Source organism: Chanodichthys erythropterus, chromosome 23, assembly GCF_024489055.1.
Source record: "Chanodichthys erythropterus isolate Z2021 chromosome 23, ASM2448905v1, whole genome shotgun sequence".
Classification (NCBI taxonomy): Eukaryota; Metazoa; Chordata; class Actinopteri; order Cypriniformes; family Xenocyprididae; genus Chanodichthys; species Chanodichthys erythropterus.
This window is the reverse complement of record NC_090243.1, coordinates 17,579,636-17,604,327: the sequence shown is the minus strand read 5'-3', so window position 1 is coordinate 17,604,327 and position 24,692 is coordinate 17,579,636. Positions and strand designations below refer to the sequence as shown.

Below are 24,692 nucleotides of genomic sequence, written 5' to 3'. Positions count from 1 at the left end.
AGCATGTGTCAGATCATTCGATTATCTTCTAAAATTTTGCAGCAATCACACCAGACCTGGTCACCGAGTTCAACATCCATAGACAGCTCATTAATTATTTAAACGGTATATAAATAAAACCTGATGCCTCCCATTTCTGCCCTCTTCCGTGCTTTTATTTCACGAGTTCACACAAGCTCTGCTCTGTTGTCTGTTTCTCTCTCTCAGTCTCTCCCTGATTACTCATCCCTGCAGGAAAGACATGACACTAGTTATCCATGGTGGCTTCCTTATACTCTCAGGCCAATAGGTGAAAATTATCCCGAGCAATCCTATTCCAGCTTTTAATCCACATAAATCTGTCTGTATGAGTATATATGCTCAAATAGACTGTGCAAAACATGTGAACATGTATGTGGTGTGTCCTGCATCTCATTTCACACACCTGTCCATGTGCCATGATATCCTACACAAATGCTATTCCACATCAATGCTGGTGGCAATGCATTTACCATGAACGCACCAACACAAAACAATACTTGTTGAATGCTGTGAGTGTATCGCTCACCATAGATTAACATCCTCAACCATTAAACACTGGAAACGTATGATAAATAGACAGAGAGTTTATTTAATCCCAATTTAACAGAAAATTGCATGCAACAAACATCACACACACAATATACAGACATTTGGTGCACTATACAGACAGAGTGTAGACATCTATACTAAGCAGCAGCATACTCACTTGACCTGGGTTGAGTTTAGAGCATATGTTAATCCATAAGAATAACCCGATGCTTTTCTCAGATCACGACATGTATGCTCCAGTTTTCCACGGATGTTTTTAGAGCGGATAATTAAGAGAGTAGTAAATAAGATCATTAACACTAATGGAAACAACAACACACACTCTGTAGTGTGTGTGTTACACCTTCCTCCCCTTCATAGGCAGCTTGCACAAATAATTTCACCACCCTAATTTGATCTTCCTGCTCCCCGGCGCGTGCGAACAGGTTTCCCCCGTGGAACAGAAGGATGATGAAGATGATGATGTTGGTGGTGATTTTTGCCCCGTTTTCAATCGCCCTGCTGATGTCTAATGCAAGCGGTTCATGTTTCAGACAGACGACACACACATTCACGCGCACACACACTCACGGCCCCTGGCGGAACTGCACCTTGCTCATTTATTTATTTCATTTTTTCTTCTTTCAGATGTCACGCGTGGGCGGTGGGAGGACTCACGCGAGTTCGGTAGGTGATTGTGACGTGGCGCGCGCGAAGGGAACGGAGAAATTCATACAAAAAGGTGTAAAAAGAGAGCGACCTTCACAGACTGTAAATGTGAAATATTTTGGTAACACTTTATTTTACAGTGCCGTAGTTACATGTTACTACATGTACTTACTATAGTAATAACAGTAAATTATGCATAATTACAAGTAACTAACCCTCAACCAAATCCTAACCCTAAGTGTAACTCTATAGTAAGTACATATAATTAATAGTACTCAGTACTTATTTGAGTATTTACAATGTAACTACGGCACTGTAAAATAAAGTGTAACCAATATTTTTTGTGTACATATGCCTGAGACCACTAGTCATTGTTCTGGGGAAATGCATCTTTTTACTCTACTTTTATATTTAATTAATATATTCATATCAGTTTGAGTGTATGAATTAGTGTCTAGGTGATGTCAGGTGTGAATTTTGAAGCCGGTTTTAAAGTCACCATGAAATCAAAATGTAATATTGCATTGTTTAATATAACATGTAAGCAACGCACAAAATGTTTTAATTCACGTGACATCATAATCTTTAATCAAAATCGGATGACGTGTTTACTGGCGTGGGGGCGGGGCAACCTGTCACTCACATGAGATGACAGCAACAACAGTCCAATCAATTCCCCATAGACCTTATTCACAGCAGCGCCATCTTTGATTTCTAACGGGAATGAAAGCGAGGCTCTGAGGGATAGAAGATATCTCTTCAGTGGGTTTGTAAGTGGGTTATTTTAAGTGTTTTAGTTTTGTTCTGCTGACAAAACACTGCAAAAATATCTTTTCAAGAAATTCCAGTAGAAAAAAACTCCAGACAACATGAGTTGTGAAAAATTATAAGTGATCTAGGAGCTTTAAACAGTTTTTTAAAGTGTATGCCATTGAAAACACGGTAAGTATATCCCTCACAGCCGTTACACTCACTCCCCTAAACCTAACTCCCATCCGGGTCAGGGCACCAATGTAACCCCTCACCCAGGTCCTACTCGCCCCGCTCTGTGCGGGCCTCAAACCTGGGTCTCCGGCATTGGAGTTGGACGCTCTAACAAGGGAGCTAAAGGCTGCAACCCCTAGCATCAGTCGCTAAAGCATCTCTTGAGATCAGAGGAGTGAGGTTTACTCGCACAGCAACTACTAGCTGGCCTACATATGGGCAAAATCAACTCATGCTCACGCCAATCAAGTACATTCATTTCTTGTTTGTCAGAATAGGAAAGAAAAGATTATTGCAACTTCCTCTTCACACTTAAAAAAAAAAAAAACATAAGCTATCAAGTTGCTAAGATCTATAACTACCACAAGAATGTCAGCTTAAATGCTTTACAAATTGCATCACATTTGAGGTGTAAGGTGTAAAACAGATGTAGAAAAAAATGTAAAAAAAAAAATATGATCAATTAACTATACACAGTATTTAAGATTGTTCTATTAACATGTTTTAACCATAATAGACCAGTATGTATATCTTCTACTTTATGTTTAATAATTAAGTAACCTGGCAGTATGTATTTGTACTATGGCATCTCCTTTGAGTCCCTGGCGTTCTGTCTTCAGGCCTGTCTGATGTTTGTGTTGTATCTTCTGGTAGTAATGAGGATGATTGTGATGTTCTTTCACTTTCTTGTACCGGTAGGGACGATCTCCTTTGCTCTGTGGATTTACTCTCTCGTCTTCTTTCCTGATACATTTGTATTGTTGCTCCAGGGTTCTCTTGTGCATGTGTCCTAGCCGTTGTTGGTAAAAGGACTAATTCTGAGGTTATTTCTCTTTGCGTATTCCGTGATAGTATATTTGGGCTGAACAACTCTTGCTGAGTGGCAGTATTCCCTTCTCCTGTTTGTCTTGGGTTTTGATCGTGATGGTGTCCAGCCACTGCAGTATTAACACACAAGCAAAGAAACAGGACATGTATAACATGGAACTAACCAAATCACAAAACAAATGCAGCTGCAGTGGTGCTGTAAGTCAGCCCTCCACCTACAATGGTTATGGAAAAAAAAAATAACCGAACAGATATACCAAGGTATGGTGTATCTGCTTCCCGGTAGGCAACACTTGTCTATACTGTGGACATTGAGAGACTAACGAAATTAACTGACACTGCTTTCTAGTGCACAGATTAAAGTAAAAATCATTTGCATGGGAAAAAGAAAAAGTAGGTAAAAAAAAAGCATCAATTTATAACAGCAAGTGCATACATCTTGTATACCCACATATTACACTTACAGTTTGGTACACTCATAGAACGTAATCCGTTGGTAATGTGTTTGATATTTTGCCCAAACACACGTTTCAGTGTCTCTCCTGCCATTGTGCGTGGCTTGTCCATACCATCGTCTTCCACTGCAGGCAATCACAAGATATCAATAAAATATTATTTAAAATACAAAAAATGACATTATAGATTGGATTGCAAATTTAAATACAACAAAAATTAAATAAACATCTCAATAGCTCTTCATTAAAGATACAGTAACTACCATTTCATTAGTTACAGTAACATTGTAGTATTCTCTGATCATCCTCAAACTTTCAGCTTAGAAAAACACATGCATTTAAAGTGATATCTTACTGAAGGGAGGAATTCCTTCCATACTGTTTGAGCGTCCAGATATACGGCCTAAAATTAAAATGATAAATGTTATTAATCAGAAACAAAAATTTTTAAAAAAATTTACTTTATGTATAGCTCACTTTTGTAATAATCTTTAGAATTTTTTTCTTCTCATTGTCTCTCAGACTTACCAAAGGCACCACCTTGATTGAGTGTTTCTTGAAGCAATCCTAAGGTTCTTGTTAATAGTTGTACTTTCTCTTGCAGAATGTCATCCCGTACTTGTCTCAGCACAGTGTGGAGATGTCTCAAATTAGCTTCATCACACTTCTGAATCTCTAAAATAAATATTGTGATTTTTAAATGTCACAGCACAGCAGTTCTTGCCCAAAAAATTATTTGGACACTAAAGCCACAATTTAAAAAGGTTTACATGTCTTTGCATTATATATCAAAACAAGTGGCATTTGTTTTTAAAGAAATATAGCACAAACACACTTTTCAATCAAAACATAAAATAATGTTGGATAGATAACAAAATTTGAAAAAATATATACATTTTTTAAAATAAAGACAAAAAGTCTTGGACACTTGATGGTTGTCAAACTTTGTGAAATATGTACACATGTTAAAGGGATAGTTAACCCAAAAATTAAAATTCAATCATATTTAGCTGTCCTCATGTCATTCCAAACCTCTATATTTTTCTTTCTTCTGTGTGACATAAAATATTTCAAGAAATGTCTCATTGTTTTTTTTCCTGTCCATACAATAGAAGTCAATAGGCTCCAAAACGTTTTGTTTCAGTTTTAAAGAATTTTGATGAATTTGAGAAGAACATCTTACATCCATGAAACACGACCATGAGACCAGCTGATTAAAAATAACTGAAGAAGTGTCCCAGGAAAATGAAGTTTGTTCTAAGAAAAGCTCTAGTATCATTTGTTTGCAGATGCCACTTAGTTTGATCATTTGTATCTAATGCCATTAAATTCAAGTGTCCAGAAATGTTGCGGCCACTATGTTTTAAGTAGAAATGTTTTGTTTTTCATATATAAAAAAACCCCTCAAATTTCAAAATATTGATGTGTTTTTCAATAAACAATCTACAGTAATGAGCTGGGGAAGAAAAGTTCAGTAATGGATATGCAACTGCAGTTAAAACAGTATCTTACCTTGCAAGTGAACTATTCCAGTCTGCAGACATCCATCATGAAACACTTTACATGTGTATTTTCCTGAATCTGACGGCTCAAAATTTCTCAAAGTGAGAGAAAGATTTCCTCTCTCCAGCTCCTGGATGGACAGACTCACTTGTTTCTCATAGTTATCATTTGTTTTCTCCTGCCTGTTCTTATACTGATAAATGAGCTCTGTCTCTCTGAACCATCTGACTGTCATGGACACAGCACTGGTTTCAGGTGAGAGATGAACAGGTAAGACGACATCTGATCCAGGGTCAGCAGATACAGTGCCATTAGGAACCACAAGGCTAATATCTTCAGCTGGATGGAGAAATATTGTGAAACACATCAACAGTAGTAACATTAAGACATTGTTACTGCAATATTTTTCTGTAAAGATGCTTTGAAGAAATGTCAGCTGTGGATAAATAAATTTGACTTAATCAGTACACATGCTCTACCAGGTAGAGAAACAATTTCAGCTTTTCTACAATTTCAATCTGAAAATGTTTTGTCTTATGTTGAATATCTTTCAAACATGTTTATTTGAATACTTACAGCTGATATGGAGAAAAACAGTATCTTGTAATGTTTGACATTCATGGATGACTTGACAAATATAGTGGCCCTTCTGTGATCTCCTGACATCTCTGAGAGTCAAAGACACATTTCCATTTTGTAGATATTCCAATGAAAGACTCACTTGACCCTCACAGCTCTCTATCATCTGTCCATCCTTACAATGGCAGACCAGATCCTCCTTATTCCACCACATGATCTCCATTGAAGCAGCGCTGATGGCTGGATTAAGATGACACGACAGAACAACATCATCTCCAGGATTAAAATATGCAATGTCAGACTGGCAAACAAGAGACAACTCTGAGAAAGAGAGAAAGAGACAAGATAATAATGAATAAAAAAATAATGAATGATATATATATATATATATATATATATATATATATATATATATATATATATATATATATATATATATATATCTATATATATGTGTGTGTGTGTGTGTGTGTGTGTGTGTGTGTGTGTGTGAAATGACACAGAAATGTGTCATTTCTGTAATCGTTTTATGTACGAGACTCAGCTGAAGCATTAGATATAATTTTTCTTTTGACTTGCCTTGCTTAGCTCCTGACATGTCTTTAGCTTCAGCCATTTTCAATATTTCTGCACATCTGAGACGCTGATGGAAAATCCCCTGTAAGCCTAGAAAACATGACAATATGAAAGTGACCATGAATATATCCTCTCATTTTATTTTTTGACGTTTAACAAACCTTAAGTTGATGAGCTGTAAATAAATTAAATTCAAACCTCTTAATAAATAAAATAGAACATTTTAACTATTTAAAACATCATCATTATTATTATAAAACTTAACATAACATGATTTTAAACAGTTCTTATAAAATCATCATATTTAAATAAATAAAAAGGGTAACTTAGGCATGTTACTGCCCCCTACTGGCAGAACAGACAGCAGGCAAACTCAAAACAAAAACGAAAGGAGCTTGCTCGTTTACAGATAAGAGTAAACAAAATCTGTATATACGTCCTGTGTAAATAATATACATACATAAATAAAACATACACAGATACATGAGGTACATAAATAAAGGCTGCTGTTTGCTAGTTTTAATGATAATGAAACTGTGATGTTAAATACGACAAATATATATGTATAAAATTTATGTACGACGGTAAAAACAAATATAGACCTACGCCTATTATGTTTCTGAACGAGATCCAGTATTATGTATAACTCTTTTTTTTAAACAATAAATGTATTTTGAACATTTTAGTTTCAGATGTCAATTTAAAGAGACTCAGAAGAGCAACAATCACAGGCACATTAATATGTGGTTATAATTCAATTTATACGATCCAGTTGTATCCTAAAACATACATTAATCTGCCCAAATAAATAAATGTACTTACCTTCCTTCTACGGTGGCCGAGAGAGCTCAACGCGCTGCAAATGAGAAAACATCTTCATCAGTTTGACAACATATGCGCTGCAAACTCCACAACACTTACAAATGGTGAAACGCGCTGCAAATAAAGAAAACATCTTCATCAGTTTGACAACACATATGCGCTGCAAACTCCACATGTTTTCTTTATTTGCAGCGCGTTTCACTATTTGTAAGTGTTGTGGAGTTTGCAGCGCATGTGTTGTCAAACTGATGAAGATGTTTTCTTTATTTGCAGCGCGTTTTTCTTTTTGTAAGTGTTGTGGAGTTTGCAGCGCATATGTGTTGTCAAACTGATGAAGATGTTTTCTTTATTTGCAGCGCGTTTCACTATTTGTAAGTGTTGTGGAGTTTGCAGCGCGTGTGTTGTCAAACTGATGAAGATGTTTTCTTTATTTGCAGCGCGTTGAGCTCTCTCGGCCACCGTATTCCTTCTGGTAACAGAAGAAATAGTTTCCCTTGTTTTCGCTAGTTGAATGACTGGTCAGGTAAGATTTACATTAGAAAGTCTAATCACGTCAGCTTCAGCTGATCAGGTGACATTTCTTACGTTCTTTCACTTACCACATAAAGGAAGCTAGGATGCTAGATTGAATATTCAATGTAATTAATAGGCCTAATGGATATTTGTTTAAATGTATAATAGGGTGTTTTCACGACGCGTCATCAATCCGGAAGTCGGCCATGCTGGCGGTACTGAACGTAAACAATGCCACTGAACTGAACGGAGCTCGCAAGTTTCGCTGATTATTGCTGCTGAAAATGGTCAATTATTGTCGTGTTTTGGGCTGTACTAATCGGTCGGACCGGGAAAAACATCTTGAGTACTACAGACTGCCAAAAATTTTAACAAATCAAGGAGAAGAGTGCAAAAAACTATCTGAGGAAAGAAGGCGTTTGTGGTTGGCCAAACTGAATCAGGATTTCCAGGGCAAGAATCTTGACAACATTCGTGTTTGTTCAAATCATTTCTTGTCAGGTAGGTGAAATATTAAGCTAAAAACTAATTTTGCTGTGTAATAGTAGACACTCATATTGACATTACGTTGCTGTTTGTTAAATTCTTGGCTAAAAATTTGATTCAAATCTCATTTAATAACCTACTCCAATTTTACAAGACTTATTTTCTGAAGACATAATTTACAAGACATATTTTCTGTAAAATGTTACTGAAATTTAGTTAATGGTGCTATATTTACCATCATTGTATTCTAGGTAAAAGGTCTGACCTGTACAAGAAGGATGATCCAGATTGGGTGCCAAGCGTTAATATGAGAGGAAAGCAAGAACCACAGCCACCTAAGGACTCACTGACATCACGCTACACACGCCGTGTGAATCGAGCCCAGCAGAAACTCAAGGATGCTGCTGCCCATTCTTTGCTTCTCATGGACACACCAGATGATGATTCTGCTACAAGTGACTATGTCGGCGATAACATCTGCAGTGTAGGAACTCAAACAGAAATGTCTGGTGATTTTATTGATTCTATGACCAGTGAACTTCAAAATCTGAGAACAGAAAACATTCAGTTGCGTTCTTGTGTTGAAAATGTGTCCTCTTCCTATGACCAAAGTGCATTTGAGGGTAAAGATGAAAAGGTTTTATTTTTCACTGGTCTACCTACATATCAGATTTTGTTAGCACTATTTACATACATTAGTCCCCACCTCCCTGTGAAGAAGTCACTTAATGCATTCAAGGTGCTAATGCTGACATTAATGAGATTAAGGCTTAATGTTTCTACAACATTTCTGTCTTATGCATTCAACGTGTCAATCGCCACTGCATCTAGGGTATTCACTGATGTTATTGATGTCATGTTTATTCGGATGAAACCTCTTGTTATATGGCCAGAAAGAGAACAGTTAGTGAAAACCATGCCAATGCAATTCAGAAAACAATTTGGGAAAAAATGTGTCGCTATTATCGACTGCTTTGAGGTCTTTATAGATCGTCCATCTAACCTTATAGCCAGAGCAGAAACATGGTCATCCTACAAGCACCATAACACAGTCAAGTTCTTAATTGGTATTACACCACAGGGCACAGTCTCTTACATTTCAAATGCATGGGGAGGAAGAGTAAGTGACAAGTACATCACGGAAAACTGTGGCTTTCTGGACAACATTTTACCTGGTGATTTAGTTCTTGCTGACCGTGGCTTTGATATTCAGGACACTTTAGGTTGCATTATGGCTCAGGTAAAAATGCCAGCCTTTACCCGTGGGAAGTCGCAGCTAGCTCCAGTTGATGTAGAAACCACAAGGAAAATCGCTCATGTTAGGATTCACGTTGAACGCGTGATTGGTAGTGTGCGCCAGAAATATTGTATATTGGGGGGGACATTGCCAATTGATTTCTTGATGAGAAAAGATGATAATTTTTGTACAGTAGACAAGATCGGACTTGTCTGTTGTGCTCTGGTGAACCTTTGTCCATCAGTTGTTGATTTTGACTGAAGTTGCTTGTTTTAGGCAATGTTGGTAAAAAAATTATCTTTGTGATTTCATTGTAAATATTTTAAATAAATTGTAAATAAATAGTATTGTTTAGTACAAACACATAGTATACCAATGTCCTTAAAACAACACAAATGTATTAAAAGAGCAACAGAACAGTTGGGTATGCAACAACTTTTTACTTTTTTGTATGATGTACAAATGATATGAAAATGTACTCAGTTCTAAAATAAAACGGTAAGAAAAAAGTTATCAGTGTGAATTGCCTAAATAACACACATTAAATTTTCAAAAGGAAATAAATAAAATAAATATTAAAATAAAACTTTGAGCTTAATTTAAACAAAGTGCTTAAGGAAAAAAATGCACTATGCTTGACTAAACTTAGGCTGTACATCACAGATGTAAATGAAAACGTGAAGCTACAGCAGGGTTTACTGCATATAACAATTTTTTTTTTTTACTTGATACCTTTCTTTAACCTTTTTGGAAGAAACTGAGGTAGCTTACGGCAGTTTGAACAGTACCATTTTCCTTTTGGAGCAATCTCAACATTAACGCATGAATAGTGAAACCAATGAATATGACATTTTGCATTGTCACACAAAATCATCTGACCAAACTCAACCTGGCCACAGTGACACCAGTTTTTTCTTGCCCACTTCCACTTGCATCATTGTCAGAACCATCCAAATCAGGGACAGATACACCAGGTTGTTCTGACACATTAACCATGGTCGATGAAAGCCTAGTGTAGAACTTACCAACTAGTTCGGGCATAATGGCTGTGTCAAAAATGTGTTTGCTTTTCTTACATATCATGTCCCAGAACTCTTCATTAAACAAAATGTGTTCAACATGCAAGTCTTTCTCTGTCCAAACAACAAAATAGGCAGACTCCAGTTTGCACACTCCAAGCTGCGTTTGGACCTGGTAGAAATACTGGTGGTTTCTGTTTAGTGTCAGTTTCCCATCACCATCCTTCTCCAAGTAAAATCCCGTAACAATGTCTAACTTATCAGATTTTACACAGAATGGGCATTTAATTTCAATGACACTGACACCACAACAATCACAAGAAACAAGGCCATCTGGGGAAGCACCTAAGTATGGCACACATGGATTAATGAAAAAACCTGTCTCGTGCACTTTCACATTTTCATGAGACTTCTTATGTTCATCTGTAAACATGTCACGTGCAAATTTCTCATGAGAACATCCCCAGGTAGTAGCTTTTGATGTAAATTTGTATGACTGGGGATAGCATACACTTTTGATCAAGCTCTGAGCTGGTTGATTGGGATCAGTGCAACATGCAGTTTTCATTTTAGATGCTGTGATTCGACCAGCACGAAACTGAAACCACAGTTTAGAAGAAGCTTGATCCCTTGTAGCCATTTCAACTGCCTTTGCTTGCTCCTCTGATACTGAAATGTTTATATCATTACAAATGGACAATACATCACTGTAATCCATGTGAAGTGCCTCCTCATTTCGCAGTTCAGTCAACACCAGAGGAAACTTTGCACTAATTGGTTTGGGAATAAAATCATCTGAATGAGGCTCAATCAGGGATAAAATAGCAGACTTTGAGCCAGTTGTGCTGAGAGTGTTGAATAATGATGAAAATTCATCACTGGTAGGATGCGGTGTTCTGCTTCCTTTAACAGTAGAACTGGCACATTCTTTATCAAATGACTGTACATGACCAGCACAGTCACTCTTAGCAGCTATTTTACTTTATATGTCTTTGCTGCAGTAAAGTCAATCTCTCGACATTCCTTGTACTCTACCTTTGACATTCCAGTAGGTAACATCCAATATGCCTTTTCCTGAGTCACTGTCTTTGAGTCCCTCAGTTTCACTGTAGCTTCAATCAGAAACAACAAAGCAGCAACATGTGTGCACGTCTCCCCCAGGCCAGCCATACAAGTACAGTGGGCTCCAAGAATCCTTCCAGACTTTTCAGCAATTACCCAGGGTTCCAGGGGTTTTTCTCGTATTCGCTGGGAATGAAGTACCTACATAATAGATAAGACAACTAAATATAAGCTTGTAGGAATAACAAACTAGCCTCTTATTCATTTATTTCTTTAATAAACTAACTGAACAGGTAACAGGTGCAACAAAGCAGTGGATCACCAACCTTGGCTTTCACAAGACACATGTCATTGATGAGCTGATGCTGTGCCTCTCTCACCCATCCACACACCATCTGGTTATAGGCGTCCAAACCTTTGTAACATTTAAGGTCCTCAGCTGTGTATGGGCTTGGCGAAAAAACTAAGTAGTTCACTATGTCGGGATAAGAAATGTTAGGAAGAATTGTCGGGTCGTCAGTCCACGACAAAGGAGCCAGCTCGTACGGATCTTTACCACCTATTAACTTTAGTTTGTCAAAATATCGCGCCCTTTCCTGCTTACCAAGTCCTTCTCTATATGATTTAGCAGCTTCCACACGTTTTTTCTGTGGTTTAGACATACAAATTTAGCAAAACAACGTCTTATATAGTACATTACCCGTGCAATCTATGCTGTTGTTTACATCCGAGTATCTCCAATATGGCCGCGCATCCGGGCAACTGACCAAACCGTGACGTAGGTGCAAACACTCTATTGTTTAGATCGTGTTATAGATAAATGGTACTGTATATATAGTTATACTTACATTACAATCCTGTTGACAAGACAGAACAGCTAAGAAAATACAGTTAATTGTTTAACCCAACCGTGTTGGTTACGAAAAAGAAAATAAAAAGCGCTTATTTTAGGAACTGAGCTTTTCCCTGAATCCTACCAAATAAAATGTATGTCCAAGAAGTTGGTTTCAACAGAAACTCCCAGTGCCAACGTTGTCGCACTAATGAGACACTAGTTTGGCAGGTTTGCTAGTAGTAACTCTGATAAATTAATTTGAAACAGTACAATTTTGAGATGTCGATGAATCAAGCCCAGTAGGCTACGCGCGCTTCCTGTTGCTAAGCAACCGCGGTCCAAACTTTAGCTTGCGTTTACACGGCAAGAGAAGCGAGAGGTTAGTTTCACAGAGGATTATAATCACATGTTGCTACTTGCTACATATATGTTGTATATACTAAGGCTACACATACTTGTGCAGACCTGCTCTGTAAAAGTAAGATATATTTTTAGTTGCATCACTAGCTAAGTTTGGCGACCAAATAGTTTAGCCAGCTGCTAGCTAACCAAAACCAACAGCAGTCCGCTCGACTCCGCTGAAACGGGAGAGAGGAGTGGGATATTATTTGATATTCCTAGGATATTCAGACATTATCGTGTTTTTGAGAATAATGAGGGCCGGTCGGACTGTTGAGGGCACGGGATGTGTGACCTGGTGGGGATTCGGACCAGCACGAGACCTCCTGAACTCAGGTGAACCATCAACGTCAGAGTAAACACTAATAAACCACAGAAAAAGAACCACAGAGATTAAATCACATTTCATACTGATAATAGTAAACCATCTCAGTATCTGACTAAACATAGTAAATATGCATCATTGTTTACATGCATTTGTTTTATATTTAAATTCTCATTACTTTTATGTATTTTCTATACAGAAAACACAGTGAGGTCAGATGGAGAGCTGAATTTTTTGCTGGTGGGCAGTGGAGATCCCAGACACATCCTGAAGACCATCACTGGACTGAGAGACTCAGACACGCTACATGTGAGAGATTCACTGACCTCAGAGTCTGTTACATATGGCATAACAGCCTTTATCACTCATTACCACATCCTAAATCAATGTTTTGATCATGTTAATGTGTTAATGATGAGACGTGTGGCATGTTACAGGTTTGGGTGATTGAGAACAGTATGGAGGTTGTTGCCAGACAACTATTACTACTATATTTATCACTTCTGACCCCTGAGAACATGAGTCTACACAGTACGTACCTTCATATAGCTTCTGCTCTTTTAAAATAATAAGTATCAAACCCATAATTCCCAACACTGTATATGTATACAAATTAAAAAATGTTACAAATATTTAAAAAAAATATATAATAAATATATAATATATAATACAAATTAAATCTCATAAATTGATATTTTATATTACACTTTGACAATTCCTGTTGTTTTCAAGTTAGGGAATGATGTATTTAAAAAATCTCCAGAAAATACAAATGTGCTTCTGTTTCTAGACACCGTTTTTACACTATAAATGTCACATACTGCATTCATGTTCACATACTCAGATAAGATCTAGTTGAGGTTTATCTGTGTTGTATTTTTCAGAGAAGACAGAAGTGTTTCTGGAGGTGTCTGGAAACTCTGAGATTCGCAAAGAGACGGAAGAGACTTTAAAACACGCCGCGGCTCAACTCTCTCTCTCCATCACACACACTCTGTCCTCTGACTCACACACACATCCTTGCCTTGATACAAGCCTACTGAAGGTCCAGCATGCATTAATATATGTGTGTTTATACTGAATGTCATAAACTCAGCTCAGTGATATCCACTCGTCTGCTGTTTCTTCACAGTTTAAGGAGAGGGATGAGCTGGTCCGGATCTTTAAACTGTGGGAACGGCCGCCGTCAGCTCCAGCAAGTGTGCGTAAGGTCTGGGACGCCCGTGTTCGGCAGCACCTGGGGACTCGCTACGACTCACGACAGGGGTGTTTCGACTGGGATCTCACCATGAAACTGCACCAGAGAGGAGTATGTACTCAATAACATGACATTATTATACACCTGCACTCCTGACAGCCAATCAGAGCAGTGCAATAAAACTCACTTTACTGGATGTTACACAGACATTTAATTTATTTCAGCCCATATTTTGTTACAAATGTGAATGTTTAATCTATATACTTATAGGCCTAAAAGTTTTTTTAACATTTTATTTTATTTCAGGTAACATTTATTTCAAGAAATAATGTTTTTATGGTTTTAGTTTTAGTTAAGGATATTAATCCTGTCTCATCGCTGTTCTACAAAATGTTTTTCTCTCTCTCAGTGTGGCGTCATTAGTAAACGTCAGTATGTGAAATGGAGGGAAACTGGTGTGGCCTTTGAAATGAGGGAGGGGCTTTACCAAACAGCCAATCAGAGTCTGCTTTCTACTCGAGTGTTTAATCATGTGAGTAGATTGACTGTCTACTGTAATAGTTGCGGCCCATGAAACATTGCCATACAACTGTGTGTGTTTGTACCAGAGAGGAGATCGGGTCGCTGTTAGAGGATATTGGGGCGACATCGTCTCCAGTCCGTATCTGTCCTTCGGGATAGAGACAGAAAACAAAGACCTGCTGAAGACACAGAACAATCAACATGTAAAGGTGAATGAAACTAGTTCATTAACCACTAAATTCAAACCATGTCAGTCCTCTGTTCAATACTACATTTATAACTCATATTTATAGCTTATAATTTTGTTTCATGATATAGTATTTCAATAACATTTACTTTTCTCTGGCCATCTTTCTCTCTCAGACGGCTCAGGATATTTCTGAAGTGAACATCCTGGCGTTGTTTGAATGTCTTTCCACTAGATGGCGCTCTTTACTGAATGAAGGTGTACCAAACCCTTCAAGCTCCTGTTGTCAATCCACAGACAGTCTCATAACAGAAGAGAAGATCCAGAATGATCCACCTTCCTTTCAAACTCACACAGAACCTGAGCAACAGACACAAGAGCTTGGTAACGTCCTGTTATGACAAAACATAAATAATGTACTTCTATTGACAGTGAAATGCTGGAAACAGTGCAGCATGAAAGCAGCTAATAGTTCTGAGATACAGTTTCACACACATTTTCTTTCTGTTCCTGTGTTTTTCCAGATTTGCTGAACGTGAGTGGAGTGAAAGTGTCATTTCTGTCTCCAGACTCGCTCAACAAACTTCCTCTCAAAAACAAATACAGGAACTTGTTCAACAGCATCTTCTGTTCAGCCAGGTGAAGCCTGTTCATATGCAGCTCACAGAAACTGTATTTGAGTTTGTAAGTGACCAGCATAAACTATCTGATGATAACACAATCTCTTGTGTTTTCTCAGTATGGTTCATCTGCTCGATTCTTCTCTGAGAGAGATCACAGCGCCTGATGCTGCTCTGGTGATAGAGTTGGCAAAGTGAGTCTGTCATCACTCTCTCTTTCTCTCACGCAAAAACATTGCCACTAAATGACATACATAGCTAATAAGCAAAACGTGTGAATGCTTATGATCTGTTTTTCTTGTTCAGCTTCCTGTTGGACCTTTCAAAAGAGCAAGCATCAGGTTTTGCTGACAGAGTGAAGGAGATCGCTGAAGAATCAGGATTCACTGCAACACACAACCAGAGCAGTGACGTATATGCAGTATTCACATGGAAAAAACACTGAAGTACTCACAGTTACAGATACACACTTTACAAACATACACTGCACTACATCAACCATAGACATTTGATGAATTACAAAAAAAAAAATAAAAATTACCATTTCAGCTTCGAAAAATTGTTTTAAATGGGAGATCTTATTAACTGCTTACAACCCCCCCCCCCTCCATGTAAATCAAATATATATAAAATTACTATCAAATCAAAGACATAAGTCGAACCAAATTTAAGTTTCTGAGATTTTGTTTAGGTGCTGTATCTAAAATAGCCACCGGGTGTCACCGACATTCTATTGACACTGCCTCTCCACACTGACATCAGCACTACACAACGTTTTTAACTTCATTTATTATTACAGTGACAGTATAACAACAACAGTAAAAAATCGTAAGGTTTTAACTCAAGTGAGATGAATAGCAGTGTTAGACAGTACAGAAAAAAAGAATAACATTGTAAAACAGATAACTTGCAAAATACAGTGTGTGAATTAGTATGAAGTTATTCTTTGATCTTAATTTGACCTTGTGTAAAGAAGCAGTAAAAAACAATTATGGATTAGATGCTCTAACAACATTATAACATACAATTTTATGTTGCATTCAATGAAAACAGAATATTAAAGCTGCTGTAACCCAAAAGATCCCTGACAGAAATCATTAAAATAAGTATCATGAGAAATCACTTTAGGCCCTTTGTATCCAATCAGAAAACATAAATCAGAAACATCACCAAACCAGTAACAAAAATGAGAATGATTTGAGATGTTTCCAACATAGGAAAGACTCAATAAATTGGTAAGTTAACCAAACAAAGATTATACAATTTTTCTAGTACTCTGGTGTTTGTGTTGTATCTCCTGTTAGTGATGAGCCTGATTGGGATGTTCTTTCTCTCTTTCTCGTTCCTGTGATTATATATCTGTGGAGGATCACTCTTGCTCTGTGGAAACACTCTCTTCTCCTTGAGTCGTCTGCACTGTAGCTCCAGGGTCCTCTTGTGTTTGTGTAGCTCTTTCAGGTGAAATCACTGATGTACTTGTTCTTTGCTGAACCTGTGATGATGTATCTGGGGTCTCTTGGTCAGTGAAAGTTTCTTCTCCTGTTTGTGTTGTGTTTGGATCACCACTTTCTGTTTCCGCTGCAATATTAACAGACAAACAAAAAACATGACATGCATAACTTACATAAACTCAATCTAATTCACAAGTCACGTCACTCTGGAAGAAAATGGCCAGCTTAATTAAGTACTGATCCATTTCCACTGTAAAAATCATTAGTTATTAATTTAGTTCAGCTCTGGAGAAAACAGTGATGTCATCGTCCAGCTCAGTTCAGTTCACATACAATGGTGTCAATGCAGACAGATCAGTGATATTGTTGAATAATACAATTGTTGAATACACACAAACAAATGCAGGTGCAATTGAACTATATTACCTCTTCATCTAAAACAAACATACAACAAGGTTTTGGTCCCTTGTAGGTGCTTCTTGCCTTTACTGTGCCATAGACTAAGACAGATTTCAAGATATTTTCAATTAATTTAAATTACAAGATTTATTTACAATTACATGACAACAATTGCATGCTTCTTACACCCACTTGTGGCTCTGGGCTCTCTCTCCTCTTCTGTTTTGGATGTTTCCGGTGTGTGATCTTTCCACAGGCCTAAGTCTTTTAATAGCTTCGCATACTCTGGATCATCTGAATAAAACTTCATGTCCATTTCTTTGTTGATGAAATCTCCATCATCAATTCTTTTAAGGTTTCTATCGACTTCCTCCATCCTTCTCTGGAATTCCTCTTGTTGTCTCTGGAATTCCAGTCTCTCCATCTCGTACCTCTCTTTCGTCTCTCTCAACTCTTTCTCTCTCTCTGCTTTCTCCCTATTCATTTCAAGGACAATTTCCTCAATGTTTCTCTTAGCCTCCTCTTCTATTTTCATTACTTCCTTTCTACGCCTTTCCAATTCCTCCTCCTTTTTTTGTATTTCCTTCAGCTTTTTTTCATATTCCTTATTTTTTTTATCCTCTTCCTCCTTCTTTCTCTCCAATTCCTTTAGGTTTTTCTCATATTCCTTAAGACATTCCCCGTCTTTCTCCAATTTCTCTAAATTCAATTTCTCCTTGACTTTTTCCCACTCTTTCATTACTGCCTCTAATTTCTCCAGTTCCTCCTCTTCCTCCGGGCTCAGTTCCTTTGTCTTGCTCTTCATTTCCTTGATCCGTTCCTCTATTTCCTTTATCTTTGTCTCCTCTGCCATCACCACTCTCTTAAATTCCTCTAACTCTCTGAGCACCTCTCCTTCCTCTGAAATCACAAAATATTGAGAGAACTGTGTTATTTAACCTATTAATCACAAGAATGAAAACCTCACTGGTTCTTTTAATCATAGAAAATAAGTATATTTCCATTGCAGTTACGGTAACATAGTATGATTCTCTTAACATTCTCATACACTTTCACATATAATTTATACGGAGCCACGCACATAACATGAAAGAAAAAAGTAAATCATGTTTTCACACCTGTTTATACTGTGTAGGTAAGGACGATAGTATATTGAGTCAAAATTTAGTCTAATATAAAAGATTTTGTCTTTTGTCCAAAGATTCTGTAACTTTCGTTCTTTGTGGGGTCATCTGGGGTCAATACAACACACACACACACTCTCTGTGTTGTTATTTTCTTTCATCTAAAAGCCTGACACAAACCTTTCAGAATTTTTAGATTCCCATCAAAACATTATATAGTATTTTTATTAAGTTTATGTGTTGGGATTGTTGGATGCTCCCCAAAGTAGGTAAAGTGCTCATAGGTCTAGTTTAAAATCTGTGTAAATGGTTCAATAGACTGACAATGCATCAGATTCATTATAGTTTCATATAGTTTAATGATGTATAATCTAATCAGTTTGCAAAGAAATATGTTATCTCTAAATTAATTACCTTTATTTTTTTTACAAATCCTAATGATACTGAAAACATATTTTTCAATTTGCCAGACATGACTGAGTGTATTGTTGTACAAATAAAATGAAGAGATCCTTTTATTTGTCTATTGTAATATAGTACATAGACTACTTGAGACATTACTAGCATATGTTTAGTCAGATTTAACCCTTTAATCAGAAAGTACTTTTGTTGGTTGTTTTGGCTTTTAGCACTGGTTTCAGGTGAGAGATGAACAGGTAAGATGACATCTTTTCCAGGGTCAACAGTTACAGTGTCAATAGAAACATCAAGACTAATATTTATAGTGGGAGGGAAAAATACATTTATTGTCAATAAAATGAACAGTCCCCATCGCACCCATAGTCATTTTAAAATCACCATTATATTTTTCAGTTTACTAGTCAAACATAGTTTGGAACTTGGTGTCAAAAAGCAATCATATTATTTAAGTATGTCAAACCAGAGACATGTACAGAATGAAACAATGTAAGTCATTATGTGAGTCACAACAAGTGATCGTTTACTTGCCTTGATTAGTTTCTGACACTTCTTTAGCTTCAGCCATTATTAATATTTCTGGACCTCAGAGATGAATAATCCACTGTAAGCCTGGAAAATAAATGATGACCATATAAATGAATATCCATGAATATCTCCTCAAATCTTATTTTGATGTTAACCTATAACAATTAGAGATGAGCAGTATTGATTCAATTTAATTAAATATGACAGCAACAAACAAAAACTGTTCAGGATAAAACAGATGTTGTTATATAGACATACAGTAGGAATCAAAAGTTTTGAGTTAAAGAATAATTTAAATTTAAAAACTTTTAAAAAATTTAAAAAGATGAGCTATCATAACATCCGTCTTCTTTCAACATCAGTTATTATCATGACCGATTAAGAAAGAAATGTCATTAATGAAATGGAAACAGTGCTTATTTATTTACTCTTTGCATATGTACTTTAACAATCTCTAGTTTTTATTATTGTTCTGTGAGTGATCACTGTTTCACTGTTTGAAAAATAAGGAATCCAGTCATAAAGTTGAAAATGGGACTGGAGCATAATAAATAAAAATAATAATAATAAAATAAAGGTGGTATGTTAAAAAAAGCTGACTATAAATCCACTTTCTATATTTGAAATTAGATTAGATTAACCAGCAAAATCAAACAATAAATTTGAAAAGGTTGCTGTCACCGTGCCTTCTTAAAACCTCTCAAAGCATTACACCACAGACTGAGTTCAGGAACTTCATGTTAACAGATGCTTCAGTAATGAAGCCTTCATTAATATTTCTCTCATAAACATTTTATTTCTAAAAGTGTGTAAATGCTATAAACATCAAGATGAACAAAAAGCAACAGCAATTTAAAAAAAAAAAGTAATATACAATTAATCTGATGATTGTTTAAATATAATAGATTATATTTAATTTTTAAAGTTTCTAATAAGTGAAGATACGGAGATCTAGAGAGATCTAATGTTCTGTTGCTGCATGTGACTTTTTTTCTACATTCTTTGCAGTGAAGGTGTTTGATTATAATAATTCAGGAAAATAACAGTGTTTTTCTGGAATGTGTTTAATGAAAATTTCTGTAAAATATTTGCACTTTATTTAATTTACTTTTATTTTTACAGTTTTTGTTTGGCAGCCATTGCTGCAAGCTATTTGACAATTTTTTTACAATTATTTTTTACAGTGAAGGTATTTGATGGTAATAATTAAGGAAATACCTGTAAAATAAGTGTTTTTCTTTTTTTTTTAATTATACTTTAATTTTAGTTTTTTTTTTCAGTCATTTGACTGTTTTAACTGTTTTGTAACTGTTTAATTACAGATTATTTTTGTAATTTTACATGCATTTGTATTACAAAATCTGTATAAAAATACAGTATTTTCCCCTTAATAAAAATGTGAATTACTGTAATTTGTCATTAATGTCGTAATACTTAAAATAACGCCAGAATTGTTCATTTAGAGATTATGTTTGTAATTTTACAGAGTTTTGAGTACAATTTAAAAAAATAGAAAACGATCTTTAAAAAAAGTTTAAAAAAAATTATATTCTGTAGCTCACCTTGATTTTATTGTCCTATCACCCAGAAAGACGTGAGCTCACTTGAGCAGCAGTTGTATTGAATCCTAATCAAAAGTTCAACGTATTTGCACCTGTAGGGTAATTTACAGACCAGATATGATGAATGAAGCTGACAAGGAGAGATGCAATCAATTGAGAAAATTTTTTTACTGAAGAATAGTTTGCAGTTTCATCAGCAGAAGTCAGCTTCAACACTCAGCAAGAAGTTTGTAGGCTGCTCTGCATACACACTCACTACAGCAGCAGTTATACTCTAACACAGGTCACTGAACTACGTCATCAGGTCAGGTTGAATGATTCTGATTGGTGAAGGCATAGAAGAATGTAGAAAATTTCCACATAAGGGCTGTTAGTCAGAAGCAATTATTTGGATGACATCCAGGATCCCTGAGGTCACAAATCAGTTCTAGTGATCTTGGCTGTCATGCTCAGCTGACAGAGTAAATGTACTGTATGTTTTGACATGTGCTGTGTGCTTCTCTCAAAAACAACGAGAGAGCATGTTCTGTAGTGAACAGACATGTAACTAAATCTCATGAGCTTTAAGAAGTCATTCAAAGTGTTATATTTAGAAGGATAAATATTGATTAATAACTTGATTACCAACCACTGAAAGATATATATCAAAGCAGCAGTGGATTCTGGAATCCAGCCTTCACACCTGTCATGGAAACCAGATTTTCAGGGTTTGCATTTAACATGAATTGTGTGTTTTGTTTATCTTCATTAAAATATGCGAAACGGAATGAAGTTCTGGTGGCTGGTCATCTTGCCAAAGTAAGCACAGCTTGCTATGGACAAAATCTAGAGATTCTTCTTACACATTTCTTACAAATCACTCTGGCATGGCACATTTTGTTAAAACATAAAATCTAAATCATTAACTAATTTTTTATATGTCCATGAGTCCATAAGTTGCATAAAAAGCCGCTAAGTTAAGACTGTCTAAATGGCAATGGCCACGACGTCACTCTCAATGAAATGGATAAGTAGGCCTACATAATTCATAAATATTACACAATTTTAACAATATTAAATATGTAAAATATATTTTCCTAAAATGGTGGAGACTTGAGTGCACAGTAAAATCTCCAGAGTTAAATCAACTCTGCTCAGAGTACATATGGTCCCTCTCTATATAGTGCTACAGCGTTCTTCCGCAAGATGCATATGGCAAACTATTTGAGCGTAAAATGTCCCCAACGTTACTCATCGTAATTGCATTTTTTATAATTAATTAGAGAGCTCTATAATTTAATTTGTACTAGAAACAATTACAATTAGATAGCTCTGCAATTAAATGTTTTTTTGGGTTTGTTTTTTTTGTTTGTTTTTACCAGTAAACGCTGGGGCTCTAATTGTACTGTAATTGTTATTAGTAAAATCTGAATTGTAGAGCTCTTAAAACTTTGAGTTGCATTAAATTAAGATGCAATTACACTCTAAAAAAAAGTGCTGTATAGCACTAAGTGGTTCGTAATCATATGGGAAAACCACTTTTGGTGCTATGTAGCACCATATCTTTAAAGGTGATATACAGCACCTTTGTCAAATGGTGCCATGTAGAACCCATAAGAGGCGCCATGTCACATTTTATTTCTTCAACAAAAACACTGGTTCTTTGGCTCATAAAGAACCTTTAAAAGGGGCTTAACAGGTTCTTTGTATGGCAGTGGTGCTATATAGCACCTTAACACCCCAAAGAACCACGGAAGAACCATAACAGGTTCTGTTTACGGTAGCGGTGCTATATAGCATCTCAGTCATCCCAAAGAACCGATGAAGAACTGGTGAAGAACCACCAAAGCACCAAGATTTAGTGTTATACAGCACTTAAAGTGGATCCCCTACGAGCTAAGGAACCACTTTTAGTATTATATAGAACCGATTTTTTTTTAAGTTAAAAAGGCTTGCCATTAAGATACGTCTGGCAGATCCGATTGCTCCGATTGCTTTTAATTGTCTTATCATTCAGAATGATCAGGGTCCATCTGGAGCAACAATTCTATTGAATCCTAATTGAAAGTATTGTGCACTTCCCTGTAACTAAAACACGTTTTTCAGGCTTTGCATTTCAAATGAATTGTGTGCTAGAATGTGTGGAAAGGAATTAAGTTTTCGGATTTGTCACAGTTAGGTTTAGATACACTTACTGTCATCTTGCCAAAAAGAACAGATTGCTATGGACAAAATCTTCTAATTGTTTTTACACCTTTTCATTCAGTATGGCATGTCATTATCATATTTTCATATTTTTCATATCAAAGCCAGTGTCAGGGGCAGACTGGGACAACATTTTTGGCCAGGAAATCTCACACTTATCCAGTCCATCGCATAAACCCACAACAAATTTTGGAACCACGGACAACCCTATTTTTTGTATGGCCATCACATAAAAAATGTCTAAATCCTATACTCTAAACAAAAATGGTGCTATATAGCACCAAAAATGGTTCTTTGGCTCGTAATCATAGCGGAACCTTTTTTGGTGCTATATAGCACCTATCTTTAAAGGTGCTATATGGCACCTTGTTGTATGGTGCTATATAGAACCATAAGAGGTGCCATATAGCACCAGCAGTGGTTCTTTGGCTCGTTATGATAGGGGAACCTTTTCTGGTGCTATATAGCACCTATTCTTAAAGTTTTCTAGCACATTTGTCAAATTAGAGGTGCCATATATTGTGTTTTGAGCTAGCAGGGCCCGTTATCATGCCAGGTACTACTGTAGATGAGTCAATATGCTTCTAAATTACACTTTTATGAATGATAATTAATTTCTTACCAAATCATGACTTCAAAGATTCAAAATCATGTACTAAATGCTTACTGAAAAACAAAATACATTACACTTTCAAAACCTTTTAATTTATTTCTTTCAGCAGCAAATAAACTCAGTGCTGACAAGTCAGGGAATATACATGTACAACATCACATTATACTCCCCTTTTATACACATACAAAATAATGCAACAAGCTTGAAATATGTACATTTTTGAAGACAATAGTCCTGTTTTTACATACTGAATTATGCTCTGAAGTCCTGCAGTTTCTTTCAGCGCACTAACATTTTTGTAAGTCCTTCAGGATTTCAAAAACAATATAGAAACTGGAACTTAAACCATAAGAAAGGGAGCAAGAGAGAATATTGACTCCAAAAGTCTACTCACAGATTGAGTTGTACACTCATTTTACAGTGACAGGAAGTCCGACTGCATCCTTCAATTTCAAAACAACACACTTCAAAAAGGTCAGTGTCTTTTTCAGTCCTTTAGGGTACTGGATTGGATTCGATTCCAAACGCAAAATATACACATAGCAGGAGGTCCAGTGCCATCAAGATGTCCTCACTCTACTCTGTGATTAACTGGCCATCCAACGTGAACAAAATGTGGTCATACTGCATGAGATGATCCTCCCGCAGGCTTTAGGCACTATCTTAGGTGTTGGGATGACAGGAGGGTTGGTCTGAGCATGGCCCTGGAGAAGAGGGGATAATAGCATTAATTTAGCTTATAAGGCAAACCTTATAAGCTAAATTAATTTCAACTACTGTCATATACAACTGCTCAAATACTTTTGGCCATTAACTGGAAATTAATGTAATTTTCTCTTCACATTGATAGAATAGTTTGTGTATTATCATTTGTATAACAAAATGTGCAATACGTGTCGTGCTTTGATTAGATTGTGCTTCACACAATCAACTGTAGTCAACTGTTCATGGCTCACCTCAATGTCAAACAGCAACCCCAGGTCCACCTAGAACAGCTGCTTCCAACTGTAGGCCTTTAAACAAAATAACATCATTAGGTTAACATA

The 24,692-nt window shown here is 36.3% G+C and overlaps 5 protein-coding genes across 10 annotated transcripts in view; 2 read left to right on the top strand and 3 right to left on the bottom strand.

Moving 5' to 3' along the window:
- kcnc3b (potassium voltage-gated channel, Shaw-related subfamily, member 3b) overlaps positions 1-1,332 on the bottom strand; it is a 79,231-nt gene extending 77,899 nt beyond the window's left edge. For all 3 annotated transcript variants that reach the window (XM_067377749.1, XM_067377751.1, XM_067377753.1), the window contains exon 1: positions 728-1,332. The gene's annotated coding sequence lies outside the window, so the exon portion shown is untranslated. The remainder of the gene's footprint in view (positions 1-727) is intronic.
- A 452-nt stretch (positions 1,333-1,784) lies between these two features.
- On the bottom strand, positions 1,785-6,183 carry LOC137013678 (uncharacterized). The gene is made up of 7 exons (XM_067377657.1): positions 6,147-6,183; positions 5,721-5,888; positions 4,998-5,327; positions 4,014-4,160; positions 3,841-3,888; positions 3,495-3,611; positions 1,785-3,140 (listed from the first exon to the last, which is right to left on the bottom strand). The coding sequence occupies exons 1-7, from the start codon at positions 6,181-6,183 to the stop codon at positions 2,755-2,757; spliced, it is 1,233 nt and encodes a 410-aa protein (XP_067233758.1). The 3' UTR covers positions 1,785-2,754.
- A 1,185-nt stretch (positions 6,184-7,368) lies between these two features.
- Positions 7,369-10,089, top strand: LOC137014039 (uncharacterized). 3 transcript variants are annotated; one of them, XM_067378142.1, is made up of 3 exons: positions 7,369-7,488; positions 7,647-7,979; positions 8,216-10,089. In XM_067378142.1, the coding sequence occupies exons 2-3, from the start codon at positions 7,763-7,765 to the stop codon at positions 9,460-9,462; spliced, it is 1,464 nt and encodes a 487-aa protein (XP_067234243.1). In that variant the 5' UTR covers positions 7,369-7,488; positions 7,647-7,762; the 3' UTR covers positions 9,463-10,089. The 3 variants fall into 3 exon arrangements, with proteins under 3 accessions (XP_067234243.1, XP_067234241.1, XP_067234242.1); XM_067378141.1 differs by having other exon boundaries at positions 7,431-7,536; XM_067378140.1 differs by having other exon boundaries at positions 7,420-7,979.
- A 2,395-nt stretch (positions 10,090-12,484) lies between these two features.
- Positions 12,485-15,813, top strand: LOC137014301 (dynein axonemal assembly factor 3-like). Its single transcript, XM_067378565.1, has 11 exons — positions 12,485-12,852; positions 13,041-13,150; positions 13,279-13,372; positions 13,726-13,886; positions 13,974-14,150; positions 14,449-14,571; positions 14,648-14,770; positions 14,925-15,132; positions 15,273-15,387; positions 15,488-15,562; positions 15,675-15,813. The coding sequence occupies exons 1-11, from the start codon at positions 12,771-12,773 to the stop codon at positions 15,811-15,813; spliced, it is 1,407 nt and encodes a 468-aa protein (XP_067234666.1). The 5' UTR covers positions 12,485-12,770.
- A 780-nt stretch (positions 15,814-16,593) lies between these two features.
- LOC137014401 (DNA ligase 1-like) lies at positions 16,594-18,057 on the bottom strand. Of its 2 annotated transcripts, none has more exons than XM_067378696.1 (2): positions 17,405-18,057; positions 16,594-16,946 (listed from the first exon to the last, which is right to left on the bottom strand). In XM_067378696.1, exons 1-2 carry the CDS (start codon positions 18,021-18,023, stop codon positions 16,738-16,740), a joined length of 828 nt encoding a protein of 275 aa, XP_067234797.1. In that variant the 5' UTR covers positions 18,024-18,057; the 3' UTR covers positions 16,594-16,737. The 2 variants fall into 2 exon arrangements, with proteins under 2 accessions (XP_067234797.1, XP_067234798.1); XM_067378697.1 differs by having other exon boundaries at positions 17,411-18,057.
- Between the last annotated feature and the right edge of the window lie 6,635 nt (positions 18,058-24,692).